The 18683-nt window shown below is 46.4% G+C and overlaps 1 protein-coding gene and 1 long non-coding RNA gene across 5 annotated transcripts in view; one reads left to right on the top strand and one right to left on the bottom strand.

The window, feature by feature from the left end:
• Dpf3 (double PHD fingers 3) overlaps positions 1-18683 on the top strand; it is a 232638-nt gene that overhangs the window by 18133 nt on the left and 195822 nt on the right. Inside the window, exon 1 of one of the 4 annotated variants that reach the window (XM_090344409.1) lies at positions 1643-1730. The exons of 1 other annotated variant lie outside the window; for it this stretch is intronic. In XM_090344409.1, the coding sequence (XP_090200535.1) occupies positions 1654-1730 (77 nt within the window). In that variant the 5' untranslated portion in view covers positions 1643-1653. Of the gene's footprint in view, positions 1-1642; positions 1731-18683 lie in introns of those variants that run through there. 2 more of the 4 variants (XR_016537567.1, XM_090344411.1) reach the window with 2 other exon arrangements.
• On the bottom strand, positions 600-2714 carry LOC150054651 (uncharacterized). Its single transcript, XR_016537568.1, has 3 exons — positions 2612-2714; positions 1885-2012; positions 600-911 (listed from the first exon to the last, which is right to left on the bottom strand). It is a non-coding gene; the product is annotated as an uncharacterized LOC150054651 (long non-coding RNA).

Below are 18683 nucleotides of genomic sequence, written 5' to 3'. Positions count from 1 at the left end.
TTTAATCCCTAGGACAGTCGTCCATTATTGCCAAGGGTTGCCTCACATGCTTTACCTGCTTTGCTTGAGCTGGTCTGGATAAAGTGAACTCGAAAACAACACTCGCTCAGACCCAGAAGAGTGGCTATAGGTAGTCTCCCATCACTCCTATGGTAGCTTTTCAAATCCTCAGGAAGAAAAATGTTCTGCTAACTCTTATTTCTCTCCTTGGTCTTATGTCTCACCTAGCCACCTCCAGCTTTTGCTGGTTAATTGTAGATAAGAGTCTCTCAGATTTGTCTGCCCGGGCTGGTTTCAAATCAAATCGTGATCCTCTGATTTCAGCCTCCCAAGTATCTAAGATTATGGACACGAGCCACTGGCTCCCAGATCAGCTACTGCTCTGTCCAGTGGCTGGAATTAAGTCCTTTGTGATATGTGTTGGGTACTAGCCCGGGGATGGGGGAGGGGACGTAACATGGAGCCAGCACATGGTGTAAATAAAGCACACTACAGAGATGGAATCAAGGAGGCGCCTGCACGTGTTGACCCCTGTAGCTACAGGCCTGGTGGTCCAGGAATGAGTTTCTTAAGGTCCAATAGGACAGGATGTTGCAGGTTTCTAAGATACTGCACTTTCTTCTGGGTGGGTGGAAGGGACTTACCTGAAGGAGGAAACCCCTCCCCCAGCCACTCCCTTTTGAAGAGAGCTAGCTTTCTTTGTGAGGCTGGGATGCCCAATTTCTTGGGAAGTTCTGGGGCCCTATAGTTCTTGTGAGCTCAAGATTTTTCCATTCCAGGGAGCAGGTGGGTGGCAAGCCAGTTGTGGGAGTGACTTGTGACTTGGGTTCAGGCTCAGGAGCCAGGTTCTGGGTTCCAATGCAACTTTCATGACCTAAGGCTTCACAAGCTCTGTGCCTCAGTTTCCACATCTGTATAGCAGAAAAAGAGAACTTCTGCTTTTGTAAGGCTGTTAGAAGAACGAATATCCCGAAGGCTCTTAGAATGGCCAGCATGTATTTTGTGAATGACTTCCCTGCCCCACCCACCAAAAATCCTACCCCATAGTTAGGGAAGGGAGTGCAGGTGCGCAGGTGGTCTTCTGGGCAGACCTCCCAGGCTGGCTGTGCCACCACTGTTGGGGGGAGTGGCCACAGGCTGGTACCAAGTTCATCCCTGGCCTGTGAGCTGGCTGGGCTGGTGTGTGTGTGTGTGTGCGTGTGTGTGTGTGTGTGTGTACCCACTTCTGGTGGCAGGCAGGGCCCTGTGCTTGACGAGCTGACATTCCAGGCTCCGGATCTCCCAAACACCAGACCCCTGTGTTATTTTTAACCATCAAAAGTTCCCCCCTCTTCTTCTTCTTCTTTCTTCCTTTCTTTCCACGTGGTGTAATTGATGAGCCTCAGTAGCTCAGGCAGAGTCCCAACTTCAGCTTGTTTTACATCCCGTGAATGGACATGTGTCTGATAACCAAGTAGAAAGCCAGCCTGTTTTCGGAGTGGACGGTTCTCAATCTTCCTGCCCGCCCCCATACGCCTCTCTGGGGGAGCGGAGCTCAGAGATAACCCAGCCAGCCGCCTGGCTCTGCGGCTCCTGAGAGAGAAGAGCTCTGTCACCTGGGGCCGCTGCCCGCCTCTCTTTGCGTCCAAATAGAAAGGGAGATAAAAGAGAGGCATGGAGAAGGTGGGCATGCCCCCCACTCTGCCCTTTCTTTCCCCTGGTTCCTACGCATCCTCCTCGGTCCCCAAGAGGTAAGTCACATTCTCCTTGTCTTTGGGGATGGGCTTATTTATGTGAGATAGCATGAAGTCTTGGGGTGTTCCCTCCCCCCACCCCCACACAGTCCAAGGCTATGTGCTCTGAGAAGCTCTGCAGTTTACCTCTCATTTTTATCTCTTCACCCACCTGTGTCTGCAGACAGCTAGCTGCTAGGCATTTATCCTGCATTAATTGAGCATATACAGGGTGTCAGCTGCTGTGTTCCTGGCAGACCAAAGGATATGAACTCTTGGTTCATAGATCTCACTGTTTATCTGGGGAGACAGATATGAGTCCCACAATCACAAACAGATAAATAAAAAATGGGATATATGTTTATATCCAAAAGCCCAGGAAAATATGAGTGAGTAGGGGAACTGTTTTGGTATTGTGTGTAGAGGGAAAGTGTCCTTGAGCAAGAAATATGCCAGATAGTGGGAATAGCATGTACAAAGGTCCTATGGCAGTTGGAGGACCTAAGAGAAGGCCATGAGGCTGGAGCACTAGAGAATGAGGGATTCCTGGCTTGTGACCTGATAGGAGAGCTCAGGAAAGACCAGAACATACAGGGCCTTGTAGGCCATTTGTAAGGATTGAGAACTTTATCCTCAAAGCAGTAAGCAGCTGTGGAAGAGTTTAAGTTAGGAAATGACTTGGATCCAGCTCATGTTCTAAAAAATTCCCTCGCAGCTACAGAGAGATTTAGCAATGGAGCCTGAGAAGGGAAGGCTGAGTGAGTTCTAGGAAGGTGTTTCTGAGTTAAATGTAGAGAATAAAAACAAGAATAGAAACAAGGCATAAAAGATAAACCACTAGCGGAGAAGGCTTTCCCTTTACCGCCCGCCCCCCCATCCTCCAGCCCCCAGTGACTTACCCTTCTCCAGCCTTGAAAAGTTTTGCTGCTGCAAATTGCTTTGCTTTCTTCCCTTTGCTGCCTCTCCTGGCTCCCATCATTCCTTTGGGTTCTCATAATGTGGTTGTAGGGTCCTACAGGAAGGGGGCAGCTGAGCCTGAAACAAGCTGTCTGGGCCAGCCAACCAGGCTGTGCCTTTGGATGCTAATGCCCGGATATGTAACGCGCATGCTCCTTAAAGGGCATCCAACAACGATACCCTCCCCGTGAGGGCTCCCAGGGTGCCAAGTGCTTTGAAGGCCAAGATAGTTTCCTTTGGGCTGCACAGTGGTATAACTGAGGAGCCCTGGGCCCCAGCCCACTTGATCACCCTAATTGACAGTCACCAAGAGCCAGGGCTGGCAGGAGGAGGGGGCCTAGTGCCAGATGTCCAACTCCAAGTACAAGCCACACTCCCCAGCGCCGGGTTTGCATTCAGGGGTTCAACCAACCAGCCAACAAGAAGGAAGAAAATATTGAGGAATTAAAAAAACACAACAACAACAACAAAAAAGAAGGCAGTTTCTGAACGTGTGCAGACTTTTATAAAGCTGTACCCACGAACATGCCACTGGCGTGGAATGTGGGATCAGAAGGAAAGTGGAGATGCTTTGAAGCCCGGGGAGGGCAGTGGGGGCGTGGCCCAAGTGGTAGAGTGCCTGCCCTATCACTTGGGTTTTTTTTGTGTGGGGGTCATGGGTCTTGAACTCTGGGCCTGGGCGTTGTCCCTGAGCTCTTCAGTTCAATGCTGACACCCTACCCCTGGAGCCACAGTCCCACTTGCCATTTTCTAGTGATTGAATGGAGATAAGAGTCTCATGTTCTTTAGTGCCCAGGCTGGCTTTGAGCCACAATCCTCAGATCTCAGCCTCCTGAATAGCTAGGATTACAGGTGGGAGTCACTGCACCTGGCTGCACTCTACTACTTAAAGCCATAGTGCCACTTCTGGTTTTCTGGTGGTTAATTGGAGATAAGAGTCTTGGGGACTTTCTTGCTCAGGCTAGCTTTGAACTGTGACACTCAAATCTCAGCCTCCTGAGTAGCTAGGATTACTGGGGTGAGCCACTGGCACCTGGCTAGTTTTTTGCTTTTGTTTGTTTTGTTTTTAGCAAAGGTTAATACTTATTTGAGGGTCCATGAGCTCCATCAGAAACGTGATATTTAGTTAGCACATCTAAGTGTTTATTGCTATTATTACAGCTTTTTACTATGGAAGATGGCAAATCTACAGAAAATATAGGAAGCATCTCCACTTATCAATTACCCGGTTTAACAAGTCATAAGCAGGCACCTTTGTAATTGTTTAGACTGCTTAGAGGAGACTAGGTATCCCTTCATCCCTCCCCCCAGTACTACTACTGGAGCTGTGCCTTGATCCATCTTTTAAAAATGCCAATATGAGTCTGAACTCAAGATCTCACACTTGCTTCACTGGTAATCTACGGCTTCAGCCATAACCCCATTCTAGCTCTTTGCTGATTGCTTTGGAGATGATGTCCTAAGAACATTTCTTCTACTCTCAACTTCCTTAATAACTGACTTCAGATGTGAGCCAACAATGGCTAGCTAGGTTATGTATGTATGTATGTATGTATGGTCAGTTGTGGGGCTTGAACTCAGGGTCTGGGCACTGTCTTTGTGCTCAAGGCTAGCACTCTACCACTTGAGCACTGGGTTTTGAGTCGTTAATTGGAGATAAGAGTCTTATGAGGACTTTTCTGCCCTGGCTGGCTTCAAACCATGATCCTTAGATCTCAGCCTCCTGAATAGCTACAGTTGTAGCCACTAGTGCCTGGCTTAACTTTCTTTTATAGCTGAGAAAATAAAATGTTTTCCATGCCTTTTCTTTCTCCTCCTCCTTTTCCTCTTCCTTCTGTTCCCTTTTTCTCTTTTTTGAAGCATCATCTCAGGAGGAGAGAGGACCCTGGACAGGAGTGTTATAGGTTAGGTACAAGTGGCTCAGTCTGCGCAAAAAAGATTCTATCTCGGGCCGGAAGTTTGGCCTAGTGGTAGAGTGCTTGCCTAGCATGCACGAAGACCCGGGTTCAATTCCTTGGTACCACATACATAGAAAAAAAGCTGGAAGTGGTGCTGAGGCTCAAATGGTAGAGCTCTAGCCTTGAGAAATTCCAAGGACAGTGCTCAGGCCCTGAGCTCAAGCCCAGGACTGGCACAAAAAATATTATATCTTGATCAATAAAAGCCAAACATATTATTATACTTCTGTGTTCCTAGTCGCAAGGGAGGAATAAATTGGAGGATCATGGTCTGGGGTCAGGCCAGGCCAAGATTAAAAAAGAAAAAGAAGAAGTATGAAATCCTATCTGAAAAAGAACCAATGCAAATGGCTGAAGTCTTGGCTCCAGTGTTAGAAAGCTTGCCAGAGTTCAAACCTTGGTACTGCCACCCCCCAAAATGGAGAAGGAGAGTCTGGTTATAAACACCTCTGTCAAAAGTTTGCTGTTGGTCCTCAGGTGCTGGGGAGTTATTTAAGCTATGGCAGGCTGGGTACAGATTCATTTGCTGAGTGGGGAGGCTGTAATGGGAGCAGATGGAAACGGGTGGAGCCTGTGGGAAGGGGCAGAGCAGGTCTGTGCCTGGTTAAACCAAGAAATGACAACCTGCACCACCTATCACACTTAATCAAAATCAAACACTTGGATGCCACCACCTGGCTTGTATCCAGCTCTGACAGGGCATCAACTACTGCTTCTAGTCTCCAGGCCTGGGTGACAGGGTGGGGAGGTAATTATATACACATGTACATGTATTTCATAAAGTATGCCATACTCTGCCTACCTTGGTCGGGCCCTTATCACAGTCAGTTTCCACCATGTTGTGTCCCATTCACCCTGATCGCCGCCCCAGCCCTTCCTCTTTCTTTCCTGCAGCAGCCAGTGGTGGTTTTCTTGTTTTTCCACTTCCTTGGGACACCTGATGGTTTCACCCTAGATGTGCTCAGGAAAATAGAGGCCCTGGGAAACGCTCTGGTCACCATCCTCTGCCTCAGCATGGCAAAGCACCTCTTCAGGTCTTCCTCCTCCTCTCCCTCCTCTTCCTCCTCCTCCTCTTCCCCTTTCTCCTCCTCCCTCCTTCCCCCTGCTCTCCCCTGCTGCTCCTCCTCTTCATGCCTCCCCTTCTTGTTTCTCCTCTTCCTCCTCAACCCTTCACTCTTCCTCCTCTCTCTCTTCTTCTTTCCTCTCCTCTCCCTTTCCTTCCTCCTCCCCTCTCCCCTCTCTATTCCTCCTTTCTCATTTATACCAAGTTCTCAGTCTTTTTATTCTGTAGCTATTTTTCAGCTATGTTCTTGCATTCTTCCCTGGAGACAGCCTTGGTATGTGATTCTCCTGTCTCTGTCTCTCCCATGCATGTGGGTGCATAGCGCTGCCTGCACTATTTGTGGAGATAGGATCTTGCTTAAGACTAAGTCTATCTTAGCACCTAGTAACTGCCTTGGGTAGGGTGGAGGCTCAAAAGCTAAGTGAATGAGTGGATTTCCCTGGCTCCACCTCTACCAGTGATCCAATCATCCTCCTTCCTTTTCTGAACTCTCCCACTTCCTGTACATTCCCTCCCAACGGAGGCCCTACAACCTGCTGTGTTCTCTGGGTCACCTGGCATCCACACAAAAGTCTTCCAGCACCTTTGACTCCTCCCTCAAGTTAGGACCCAAGGTCCATTGACTTCTCTTCGCCTCGTGTCTGGATGCCAGCCCTAGCTCTAACCTCCCATTTGAGATCTCAGTCTGCATTAGGCCATCCTAATTAGGCTTGAGCCTCAGGCCCTGAGCTTTTTTTGTTGTTCATATGTAGTGTTCTGCCGCTTCAGCCAGGCCTCCTCCCCCAGCTTTTTTTGGGTGATAAATTGAAGATTCATGTCCAGGCTGGCTTTGGACTCTCAGCCTCCTGAGTAGCTAGGATAACATGCCTCAGCCTTTTTTTTTTTTCTTCAGAGACCAGGACTCAAATGTGGCATCTGACACTTATTTATTGGCTGGCACTGGCACTCTACCACCTGAACCACACCTCCAACCCATCCCCCCTGCCCTGACCAGCTTAATTTCTTTATCCCTTTGATGGTTCCTACTGATGATAGAATCTGTCCATCTACCTACCATCCATCCACCCACCTGTCTGTTTTTTCATCCATCCATCCATCCATCCATCCATCCATCCACCTACTACTTATTGAATGCCAATCCTGCAGAGAGCCACAAACACTTGATTGTCTCTCATATCAATTTTTAATCCTAGAGGAGGGGACAGCAATAAACAACCTAAATCACTGAAGCATTACAGGTACTTTTCCTGAACTCATCCATCAATTATTTATTGAGCTCCTACTCTGTGCCAGGCACTGTAGGGGGAGGGGATACAGCAGTCAGTAAGACTGAACCCCTGCATGGAGCAGAAGAGAGGTGGGGAGGGGCGCAATGGCTGAACACACAGCACGGTGTTTTGGGTGGTGGTGGAGGGAGGTGAGGTGCATGGGTGTGGATTTGGCCTCTTGCAGGGGGCCTCAGATGCCTCTCTGTGGTGGTGCTGAGGAGGAGTGGCATATGCAGGGCACAGAGGGAGTAGCCGGGCCTGTGCCCGTGCACAGCCAGAAGCTGGCAGTGTGCTGTGGGGAGGGTGTCCAGGGCTGCAGAATGGGGAGGGCCTCCGCTGACAGCCCAGTTCAGCATCCATCCCTCCTGCTCTCCCCAGACCCTGGGCTGCCATCATGCCTCCATGGACTTCCCACTTCCTCTGCCTCCCTTCCTCCCTGACTCCTGTCTTGTACATTTTGCCGGTTTCTAGACCTGCACCTTCTCCAGGCACAGGGCTTTTTGTTCATACATTTGGCTTTGGTGACTTCCAGGGAGCCATGTCTTTGAGGGTCACAGGAGGAATTGAGTCTTAGATCTCTCTCAAGGTCTGCCTGGCATATAGTAGATGCTTCAAGTGTACATTTGAAGCAAACTCTGTTGACTTGTTATCCAATCATTCTAGACCAGGGAGTGTTCAATCACACATTCACTTATTTTTTTTTTTTAACACATCCATGACTTTCTTTCCTTTTTAATAAAGAGTCCTGAAATTCCCAAACAAAAGCAGCAGGATCATGAAATTAATTTTTCTCTGGTGCCAGCTTCCCTTGGCTGGTTGCAGCCCATGAAGGAGTTTTAAACCTGTTTCTTATCCATGTGCTGACTTCCCTTTCTTTTCTTCATAATCTCTTGCTTTCAAATTTGCAGGTAGCAGTGACCATCAGCTTGGTGGTTACCCTACGCTGTCTCCTGGGACTCCTGGGCAGGTTTCCCAGCCCTGGGCCTAACAGGTTCCAGGACATCTCAGGCGTGGGATGGATGAGCGGGAATAAAAGTGAAATGAAGGGCCATCTGTCTTGGAATTTGAAGTAGCTTATTTGCTTGAAAAGCCTAAGGATACACACATGTACACACAGAGATACACACACGGTACATACAGGACACAGCAAGTGTGTGTGTGTGTGTGTATGTGTGTGTGTGCGCACCTACTGGTACTGGGGCTTGAATTCACATCCTAGTGCTCTTGCTTTGTTTTTTCTCTCAGGGTTGGCATTCTACAACTTGAGCCATACCCCCACTTCTGGCTTTTTTTTTTTTTTCTTGGTTAATTGGTGATAAGGATCTCATGGGGGCTGGGAGTCTGGCCTAGTGGTAGAGTGCTAGCCTAGCATGCACAAAGACCCCGGTTCGATTCCTTGGTACCACACAAGGTACCAAGGTGGTGCTGTGGCTCAAGTGGTAGAGCTCTAGCCTTGAGAAAGCCCAAGAACAGTGCTCAGGCCCTGAGCTCAAGCCCCAGGACTGGCAAAACCCAAAACTAACCAACCAACCAAGCAAACAAACAAAATCTCCAAAAGAATCTCATGGACTTTTCCTGCCTGGGCTAGCTTTAAGCACGCGCCTCAGCTCTCAGCTTCCTGAGTAGCTAGGATTGCAGGGGTTGGGCTCTGATGCCTGGCTGGAATCGTATATCTTTAAAGGATTTTTCTTCTCCCTCCATCATGGGAATGTGAGACTGTTTTCTGAAGCCCTGGGATTTGACCATTCTTTTATGACTTCGACACATCTCGATCACTCAGTGTTCTCGGGGGTTCTGGATGTGCTCCAGTGCATGGGCAAAATGGGAAAGTAAGTCAGCCAGTCCATCAGAGGGCTAGCCATAGGTCTGTAGAGGTGGCTAGAGCAGGGCGCTGGGGAGGGGGTGGACAACAGTGTACAGTAAGGTGGCCAGGGAAGCTCTCATACACCTGGCCCCTCTGAGACGTGTGATTTGGGAGTACTCCTGTTCTGAGTGGTTACTGGGTATTGTTGGGATTTATCAAAGCAATTACATTGTCTTCCCATCATCAAGTATTTTGCAAAGATCACTTCTACCATCACGGGTACGAGTCCATCCTCAAAATGGGCAAGGCATTCATCTTACATGTTTTGAGAGCTTAGGGAGAAGTTGGGGGTTGAATGAGTGTTGGGTACATCTAATATTGCACAAATGAATTGAAGGAGACAATTATTCTAGAGAATACAAAGGGAGACATGATACAGAATAGGACCTAATCTAGATAAACTTTCATAATTGCAGTTTATATAAATAGCAATCATAGGAAGTAAACATATCTATTGAAAAGCATAAACAGCGAGAGAGAGGAGGGAAGGTGCTAGATGAATAGTTAGGTAGATGGACAGAAAGACACATAGACAGAAAGATAAGTGATAGATTTAGGCAGGCAAGTAGAAAATAGGAGGCTGGAAAGGGTGTGGTAGAGACAGGTAAATCCAATCTTCCTTTCTGGGGAGATGATAAAGTTGAAAACTCAAAAGGCAAATAGCAGTTAAAAACACATTATTTAGAGATGTGTATATAGCTGGGTGTGGTGGCTCACACCTGTAATCCCAGCAACTTGGGAGGTGGACTTCAGGAAGATTGTGGGTTGAGGCCAGCCTGGGCAAAAAAGTTAGCGTGACCATGTCTTAATCAATAAGCTGGGTGTGGTGGCTTGTACCTGTCACCTCAGCTATGCAGGAGGCATAGGAATGAGGATCACTTACTGAGACTGGCAAGAAAAGTGAGACCCTATCTGAATAATAATCTAAAAGCAAAAAGGGCTGGGGGAGGGGTGTGGCTCAAGCGAAAGATTGCTTGCTAGATGTATATGTAAATAAATAACCAATTAAAATCACCAAACATCAATGGATTACTCTTTGATATATCAAGCTTTACAATGCTCAATATAAAATATTAGCAAAAGGAAACAATTAAAAAAAAACAACCAAGTGACAGAAACAAAACAGAATCTGTCACCAATGTTATAGGCAGTCTAGTCTCACCTGTGGCCTATCTCTTACCTTCCCATACCAGGAGGTCTGTGGACTAAATCCTAGACATCATTTTGTATAAATATTTCAGAATGTATGCATAAAAATAAGGCTTATTAGAAAATAGTCACAATCTCATCCAAATTAATATGATTAATTTCTGAATTAATAACTAATAAGAATTCATGTCATCAAATATGCACTTAGCATTAAAATGTATGTTTGCAGATAGTGTTGTTTAGCAGCACAGCAAGCCTGCCTTTATTCATGGATTTATCACAAAATGTTCAGAAAAGATACATAAATCGTAAGAACTCTCACAACAAAAATTTTAGGGCCAGGTGTTAGTGACTCATGCCTGTAACCCTGTGTATTTCAGGAGGCTGAAATCTGAGAATCTTGGTTTGGAGCCAGTCCGGGCAGGCAAATACTTGAAACAATTATGTCCAATTAACCAGCAAAAAGCCTTGCTGGTGCTCAAGTGGTAGAGCACCAACCAGCAAGTAAGTCAAGCAAATACGAGGCCCTGAATTCAAACCCTAATACTGGCTGGGGGTAAGGGGAGAGAAAGAGAGAGAGGTCTACTGTTGTTGTCATAATAGTAATAGAGGTGGAAAGAGTCACATTTTCTTATAATTGAAACTCAAAGTTCCATGCTCCTCCCTAGGCCTGTGCAGATTCCTAGTTGCAGAAAGGGTCAGATTTATAGTTTTGACTTTTGCTTCCTGCTTGCCAGTAGGAAGACAAAATTATTTTATGTGAGCTTCTTCTCTTTTCCCTGCATTGTGTCAGTTCCCGGCTGGCCACTGAGGTGTCACTGAGGTGTGTGGTAGGGGTCAAGGTTCATAAGTCTTCTCTCTATACATGGTTGCAGGGTGCCGACGTTCATGGGCTTAGCAAGCTTAGCAAATAGTTATTCTAAGCTGGTCAAATAGAAGCCCTGGGCAAAGGGCTGGGTGCAAGACATTGGGCTTCTCCCCCACCCTCCCCAACTTCTGCCTGCTGACTCAGCAGTTCCTCCAAGGCCCCTCCTCTGGGCCCTGGGTCTGGAAGGTCATTAATGGAATCTGCTGGAAGCAAATTAACTCCTGGGGGGCAGGGGAGGGGAAGGCCTAACAAATCACTACTGCTGTGAGTGTCTGCCCCAGGATGGCTGGTACTTGTGTGTCCATCTGCTCAGGAATCCTCTCCCCACATTTTATACCTCTCCTGGGGAGCCCCACTTTCTCTTGCATGGTTACTGAGGTTATACAAGGGGCAGTGGGGGCTCCTGGGGCCTCTTCTGCAGGGCTGAGGCCTGAGAGGTGAGAAGGCCAGGTGGTGGCCCGCTGTGGCCGCTAGCAGCCTCCTGTGTGCGGGAGGCCTCATGTGTTACTTGGAGCAGCCGGGTGCCTTTTCCTTGCTAAAGTTGGAACTGAGAAAGAAGACAAGTAGGAGAAAACAGCTGTGCTGGACCTGGATGCTTCTTTGGGCTTTTTCTAGAATACTCCCTCCTGCGGGGAGCAATCCATGCAGCCTCTTGCCTGGGGGTGGGGAGGGGGATCCCTTTCTTTGGGAATCTTCCTAAAGCAGGTTGGAAAATGGCTTGCCTCCTGAAGTGCCAGGCTCCCACAGGGACTTTCCTCTTCCTTCTCTCATGTTCCTTCCGCAGAGGAACCTCTGAGTAATCTGAGAGTTGTGCTTGTGGGGCTTGCAGGCTACAGGAGGCGAGATCAGGAAGGCCGGTCCAGGGAGGAAGATTCTGTGGGGTTCCAGCCTTAACAGCATTGTGTGGTTTCCTTGGAAGAGGGGAGCTTGGAGCAATGGGGTGGATGTGTCGGCGCCATAGACTGCAGTCTGTTGATGGGGAGAGTTGTCATGGAGCACAGGGCATGAGCCAAAGCAGTGCCATGCCTAGGGCCCCATACATAGACACGGCATTTCTGTACTTCTTCCCTCCCACCGGACCTCCTCCTCACACCAGGCACACGCTCCTTTCTTTCCCTTGAATTCGTGCAGCTATTTGATAGCAGTGATTGATCTAGGTTCTAGAACCTGAATTTCAGACGTTATCTGTCCAAGAGTAGAAGTGATGCTACGTCCAGGATTCAGGACATCGGACCATTCATGCCACCTGAAGTCTGAGGTCCTTGATGATGCTAGCTGTCTATCTATCTGTGTCTGTCTGTCTGTCTGTCTGACTGACTATCCATACTTTCTCTCCCCCTGTTCTATTGAACTAGAGTTGTACCAGGTTTATTGCTTTGGTCTAAATTTATATGTGAGTTACAAATTGGCTCAGTAGAATTGTTTGCCGCCCTGCCCCATCCCATTTTAAACCCCCTTATTCTCTCTCTCTCTCTTCTTTTTTCTTTTTTGCCAGTCATGGGCTTGAGCTCAGGGCCTGAGGACCTGGAGAGGGTGGGGAGGAGGAGGACATCCCACCCCTCTCCTTGTCTTTGGACTCAGAATACATCATCTCATTTAGTTCTACTTCTAACAATATAAGAAGAGCAACTTCAGCCTGTCTGTCTGTCTTTCTTTCTTTCTTTCTTTCTTTCTTTCTTCCTTCCTTCCTTCCTTCCTTCCTTCCTTCCTTCCTTCCTTCCTTCCTTTCTTTCTTTCTCTTTTTTTCTTTGCCAGTCCTGGGCTTGAGCTCAGGGCCTGAGCACTGTCCTTGGACTTTCTCAAGGCTAGAGCTCTACCACTTGAGCCTCAGCACCACTTCTGGCTTTTTTCTATGTATGTGCTACTGAGGAATTGAACCTGGGTCTTCGTGCATGCCAGGCAAGCACTCTACCACTAGGCCAAACTCCCGGCTTCCCCATATTCACTTGATCAGAGGATTTCTGAGGCTGACATAGCTAGAAGGTTCCCTGCAATCTGGGCACTGGTGGCTTATTCCTGTAGGAGGCTGAGATCTGAGGATTGCTATTTGAAACCAACCAGGAGAGGAAAATCCCATAACCTTGTGGGTTATGGGGCTTAAACTCATCCTGGGAGCTGTTCCTGAGCTCTTAAGCTCAAGGCTACTGCCCTACCTTGAGCCAAGCCCCACTTCCTATTTTCTAGAGGTTAATTAGAGATAAGAGTTTCTGGTCCTTTTGTGCCTGGGCTGGCTTTGAGCCATGATCTGCAGATCTCAGCCTCCTGAGTAGCTAGGATTACAGGTGTGAGCCACCAGTGCTGTCTTATTTTTTACATTATTGACAAATAGGTCATTTGGGATTTCATTTAGCTCCTCTCACAGATAAAGAAGTGTGTGTGTCATCCTGAGTATTCATAATTTGTAATGTAGTAATGGTCTTCTTTGATCCACATACAAATAAATACTCATGGACACCTCTACAGTAATCTAACAGATAATTCCTTCATGAGTATTACATTTTGGAAAGGGAAACACATTTTTAAGTATATAATCAAGTATAAAATACGAAGAAATATTTTTGTATGATTAATGACTTGTAAAATATTTCCCTTCAAGTTTAGTCAATAAATACTAGTACATAAAAAAAGAAGTGTGTGTGTGTGTGTGTGTGGTGTGTGTGTGTGTGATAGAGAGAGGAGAGAGAGAGAGAGAGAGAGAGAGAGAGAGAGAGAGAGAGACAGAGAGAGAGAGAGAGAGAGAGAGAGAGAGAGACAGAGACAGAGAGAGAGAGAGAGAGAGAGAGAGAGAGAGAGAGAGAGAGAGAGAGAGAGAGAGAGAGAGAGAGAGAGAGAGAGAACACACCCACAATCCTAGCTATTCAGGCCAGTGAGATGTGAGGAATATGGTTGGAACTCTGGCCCTGGGCTCTGACCCTGAGCTGCTTTTCTCATGATTGAGCACTCTACCACTTGAGCCACAGCACCACTTTTGGCTTTTTTGAGTTGTTTATTGATCTTAAGAGTCTCACAGACTTTCCTGTCTAGGCTGACTTCAAACCATGATCCTTGGATCTCAGCCTCCTGAGTAGCTAGGATTACAGATGTGAGCCGCTGTTGTCTAGCTAATGGTAGAAACTTTCATCTCCAATTAACCAGCAGGAAAAAAAAGGCAGTCAGAAGTGAAAGTGTGACTCAAGTAACAGAATGCTGGCCTTGAGTGGAAAAAGCTAAACCCCTCCATGTTACCCACGCACACATGCAGGGATTTGGGGGTGGGGGAGCTTATATCATTGTGGCCTAATAAATAGGCGTGATTGTCCTTGTCGGGGATGGAACTGGTAGGAGCTTGGCCCTGGGCCTTCCAGGTTTGTCTGTCTCCCCACCCGTCCTGCCTGTTACTTTTTCATATTTGATATCAAAGTCTGGATCATTCTTTCAAGTTCTGTGTAGTCTGGGCTGTGATCACCCGGGGACTGCACTTCTTATTAATATTAAAGGTGAGGGTTTCTTGAGCCCATGTACCTTATTTCTAAACTAGTCTTGGGAAAGAGAGTGCAGAAGGAGAGGTAGAGGACACCTCTGCCCCTAGAGGAGTGCATTCTGGTTTGTGGCGGATTTGGGCTCTGTCTGATGACTTCTAGATTGTGATGACGAGTGTCAACTTCTGAGACTATTAAAGGGTGTCAGGGTCAGGCGGAAATGGACAGTTGGATAATGCTGACTGTCTCTGCCAGAGTGAACCCAAAGTGTACCTTTGCCCTTATTTCTGAGTCCAAACCATTGATTTTCTGATAATTCTGTCTAGCTGTATTCATAAGAAAAATAGATGCCAGTACAGACTTTGTAAATAAATTCTCTCTCTCTCTCTCTCTCTCTCTCTCTCTCTCTCTCTCTCTCTCTCTCTCTCTCTCTCTCTCTCTCTCTCTGTCTCTGTCTCTGTCTGTCTCTGTCTCTTTCTCTCTGTCTGTTGTAGGCTTGAACTCAGGGCCTGGGCACTGCTCAAGACTAGCGCTCTATCACTTTGAGCCACAAATATACTTTTGATTTTCTGGTGGTTAACTGAAGATAAGGGTCTCATGGAATTTCCTGTTTATGCTGGCTTTGAACTATGATCCTCAGATCTCAGCCTCCCGAGCAGCTAGCATTTAGAAGCATAAGCCGCCAGTGCCCAGCAGCACCTGTACTTTCTTACTGTTATCATTACTTCCACCTTATTTTTAATTACCTATCTAATTAGAAATGCCCTAACTAAATACTTGATTGGCCATAGCAGCTGACATCACTTCATGCTTTTGTCTTAAAGGGAAGATTTTTGTGTATCTGTTCCTGTCACTGGGTTGGAATTTAGGGCCTTGTGCTATTGCTTAGCTTTTTTTTGCTAAAGGCTGATTATGTACCATATCTACCATTTGAGTCACATCTCTACTTCTGGATTTTCTTGGTTCATTGAAGTTAAGAGTCTCATGGACTTTTCTGCTTGAACTAGCTTCAAACTATAACCTTCAGATCTTAGCCTCCTGAGTAGTTCAGATTACAGCTAGGAGCCATTGGTGCTTGACTGAGAGAAAGATTTTAGATATTGAGATTCTAGTCTATTGTTTGGTTTTGTGAGGACACTTGTTATGGTGGTTTTTAGGGTCCGAGGTATGGGAACAGGATTCATGATGGAAACTTGTGCTGGACAGAGGGATAAGAATAGCAACTCTTCCGTTGAGATTCTGACTTCTAAAGAAGGTAGGTCAACTAGCCTGGAATATTAGTCAGTCATAAAGAAGAAAAATTATGCTTTTTGCAGGGAAATAGATGGAACAGGAGGTAATCAACCTAAGCTGGATTCAGCAAGGTAAATGGGAAGCTAGCTCTAAAAAATAATCATCATGGGCACAAATGGGGAGCTACGAAGAAGGTTGGAATTGGCAGGAAGTGGGAGAGGGAAAAGAGCAGGCAAGCAATGGCCACTGGACATTGTATGAATATATGAAAAGGTTATGATGAAACCCATTTAAAAATGATAAGAAAGGTTAAAAGAGGATGAGGTGGGAAGGGAGATAAAAAAGTAATAGGGGAGTGAATCTGATCCAAGTGTATTATGCACACGTATGGAAATGTCACGGTGAGACCCCACACGCTGTGTAGGGGATGTCTGTTAATAGATGTGTGGGAGCAGAAAGCTGGAATGGCACTGTGGCTCAAAGTAGTAGAGCACTAGCTTTGAGCTGAAGAACTTAGGGACAGCACCCAGGCCCTGAGTTCAAGCCCCACGACTGACCCCCCACCCCCCCAAAAAAAGAAAGAAAGAAAGAAAAGGAGACACTCGAATCCCAGTTCTCCATTACGGGTTTTGTATACTCATCCAGATACTTTCTTCTTCTGGAAGCACACATATGTGTGTGCAAGATGACCAAACTAACTAGTTGTTAGTTGAACAACACACACACACACACACACACACACACACACACACACACACACACACAAATCTATTCTAAAACAGTTTCCCTTATTTCTTTGACTATTGGTAAACTGAGAGAAATGCCATTCTGAAAATCCCTGGGCATGATAGGGCAAGTCTGAACTGCAGGCTGAAAGCACTAAGTGCAGAAATCATATGTAAGGCAATCATTTCCCAGGTAAGTGGAGAAGAGGCTGACAGTTGTTCTTTGTGTGAGTCCTGGGGCTTGAACTGAAGTCCCCTGTCCCTGAGCTATTTTTGCTCAGGGCTAAAACTCTACCATTTGAGCCACAGCCCCACTTCTAGTTTGATGGTTAATTAGAGACAAGAGTCTCATGAGCTTTCCTAAGGGGGCTGGCTTTGAACTGTAATCATCATATTTCAGCCTCCTGAAAAGCTATGAGGTATACAGGTATGAGATGCTGTCACCCAGCAGATGGCTTCTAATGTGTGACCAGTGGCAAAGAGAGTCTCAGAATGAAATACGAAAGGTTGCATAAAGATGTGATGTGAAATGTGTGATGTTTACAGACAAACACCACGATAGGCATGGATCCCTTCTCTCAAGATGCCAAGACCAGCCAGACAAGTTATTATCTTTTTTCTTTTTCTTTTCTTTTTTTTTTTTTTCTCCCAGTCCTGGAGCTGCTTGAACTCAGGGCCTGGGTACTGTAAGGGTGTTGAAGGCAGCTGGCAACTCTCCCTGGTTCCTGGCCCAGTTCATACTGCCTGGTGCTTAGGTTCCAACCATAATGCTAGGAAACGTTGAGGGACACCCTCATTTGCAGTGGGTTGTTGGCTGCCTCTTCCTTTATATTCATGCCTTATGTGCATACATTCTTTCTCTGCAACTTGACTCTCTCTGGAAAACTAGATCAGAGGCCCAGGGCCCAGGGTTCCTTTCATCCCCTTTCCTGTTCTCCTCTCACTACCTGCCACCGTTCTTAGTTTCTCCTGTCCAAAAGAGATAATGTTTGCTTTGAGAGAGTCTTTTGAGGATTAATTGATGTCTGCTTTAGGCTTCAGTATGAGAGAGAGCGGGAGAGGAGAGAGAGAGAGCCAGAGAAACACAGAGAGACAGAGACAGAGTCCTGTCAAGTTACTCTGGTTAGAAAAGACTATAAAAGGCAAAAGGAGATTTTTCAAATATTAGTACTAATGATCCTGATAAGTTTCATGGATTAAATGTAGAGATGTAATCTCTACTGCTATAGAATAAAGAAATGGAGAAATGGTAGTATAAAAAAAAAAACAGAGGGGGCGGGACTGTGGCCTAGTGGTAGAGTGCTTGCCTAGACCCAGGTTCGATTCCTCAGTACCACAACATAGAAGAAGCCGGAAGTGGTGCTGTGATTTGAATGGTAGAGCTCTAGCCCTGAGAAAGCCCAAGGATAGTGCTGAGGACCTGAGTTCAAGCCCTAGGACTAACAAAAAAAAAAAAAAAAGAAAAAGAATAAAATAAAACAGAGGCTGGGTGCTGCTGGTTCATGCCTGTAAACTTAGCTACCAATGGGCTCTAAGGATTTTGGTTCAAAGTCAGTCTGGGCAGAAACATCTATGAGGCTCTTATATACAGCTGTTCCTTTGTAGTTGCCTTCCTGGGCCTATTGCTTGTCCACTGGAGAAGAGCCTTTGCCCCAAAAGGCATAAAGAGTTCTTCAGGTGGGCAGTTACCCAGGGCACCATTTTTCTGTGAGAAGGGGTATTTGTAGCAATAATCTTCCCAAAGGAAGTTAGTTTGTGGCTGTATGTGACATTTTCTCATTTGGAAATGGTTCTTTTCTTTCTCTTTTAGAAACCCTTTGTGAGATTAGTTATAATCTGCCACTTCCCAAAGAAGTCCCTGTGTCAAGTCATTTATATGTTAATTTGGGGTTGGTTTGGGGAGGAAAAGGATGCTACCTGTTTCCAGATAAGCATTTTCCTCTCAATGAACTCTTTGTTAATCAGAGCAGTGGAATGGGCAACCTACTTACTGGAAAGATCCAGATAATACAGTGTGAGTTAAGAAACGGAGGGTTCTAGAGAGATGGTGGATTAGGAAAAGAAACAAGAAACAACAACAACAAAACCAAAAAAGAAGAAAAGGCCTCTTTTGAGGACAAACCAAACAAAATTAAAGACAAATAAATTAGTGAAAGAAATGCTCTGTTGTCATTGTGAAGCAGCTATGGTGCTGGTGTGCCAAGCCAGGCAGGCTCACTGGGATTCTTCCAGAGCTCTTGGTGGGTGCCGGGACATGGGGAGGGATGGAGGACCTGAGGCTGCATTTTCCAGTGGAATTTGCAAATGAAAGCTTTCATTTCCCAGCCTTCATGGTAGCCCTGTGGTCCCTGATCTTCGCAGACCTTTCAAACACTTAGTTTTGGGTGTGTGTGTGTATGTATAGGTTGGTACCAGGCCAAGGTCAAGG

This window comes from Megascapheus bottae, chromosome 14 (genome assembly GCF_031878675.1).
Source record: "Megascapheus bottae isolate mThoBot1 chromosome 14, mThoBot2.hap1, whole genome shotgun sequence".
Classification (NCBI taxonomy): domain Eukaryota; kingdom Metazoa; phylum Chordata; class Mammalia; order Rodentia; family Geomyidae; genus Megascapheus; species Megascapheus bottae.
Note: the sequence above shows the minus strand (reverse complement) of the source record. Positions and strands in the feature narration are given on the sequence as shown.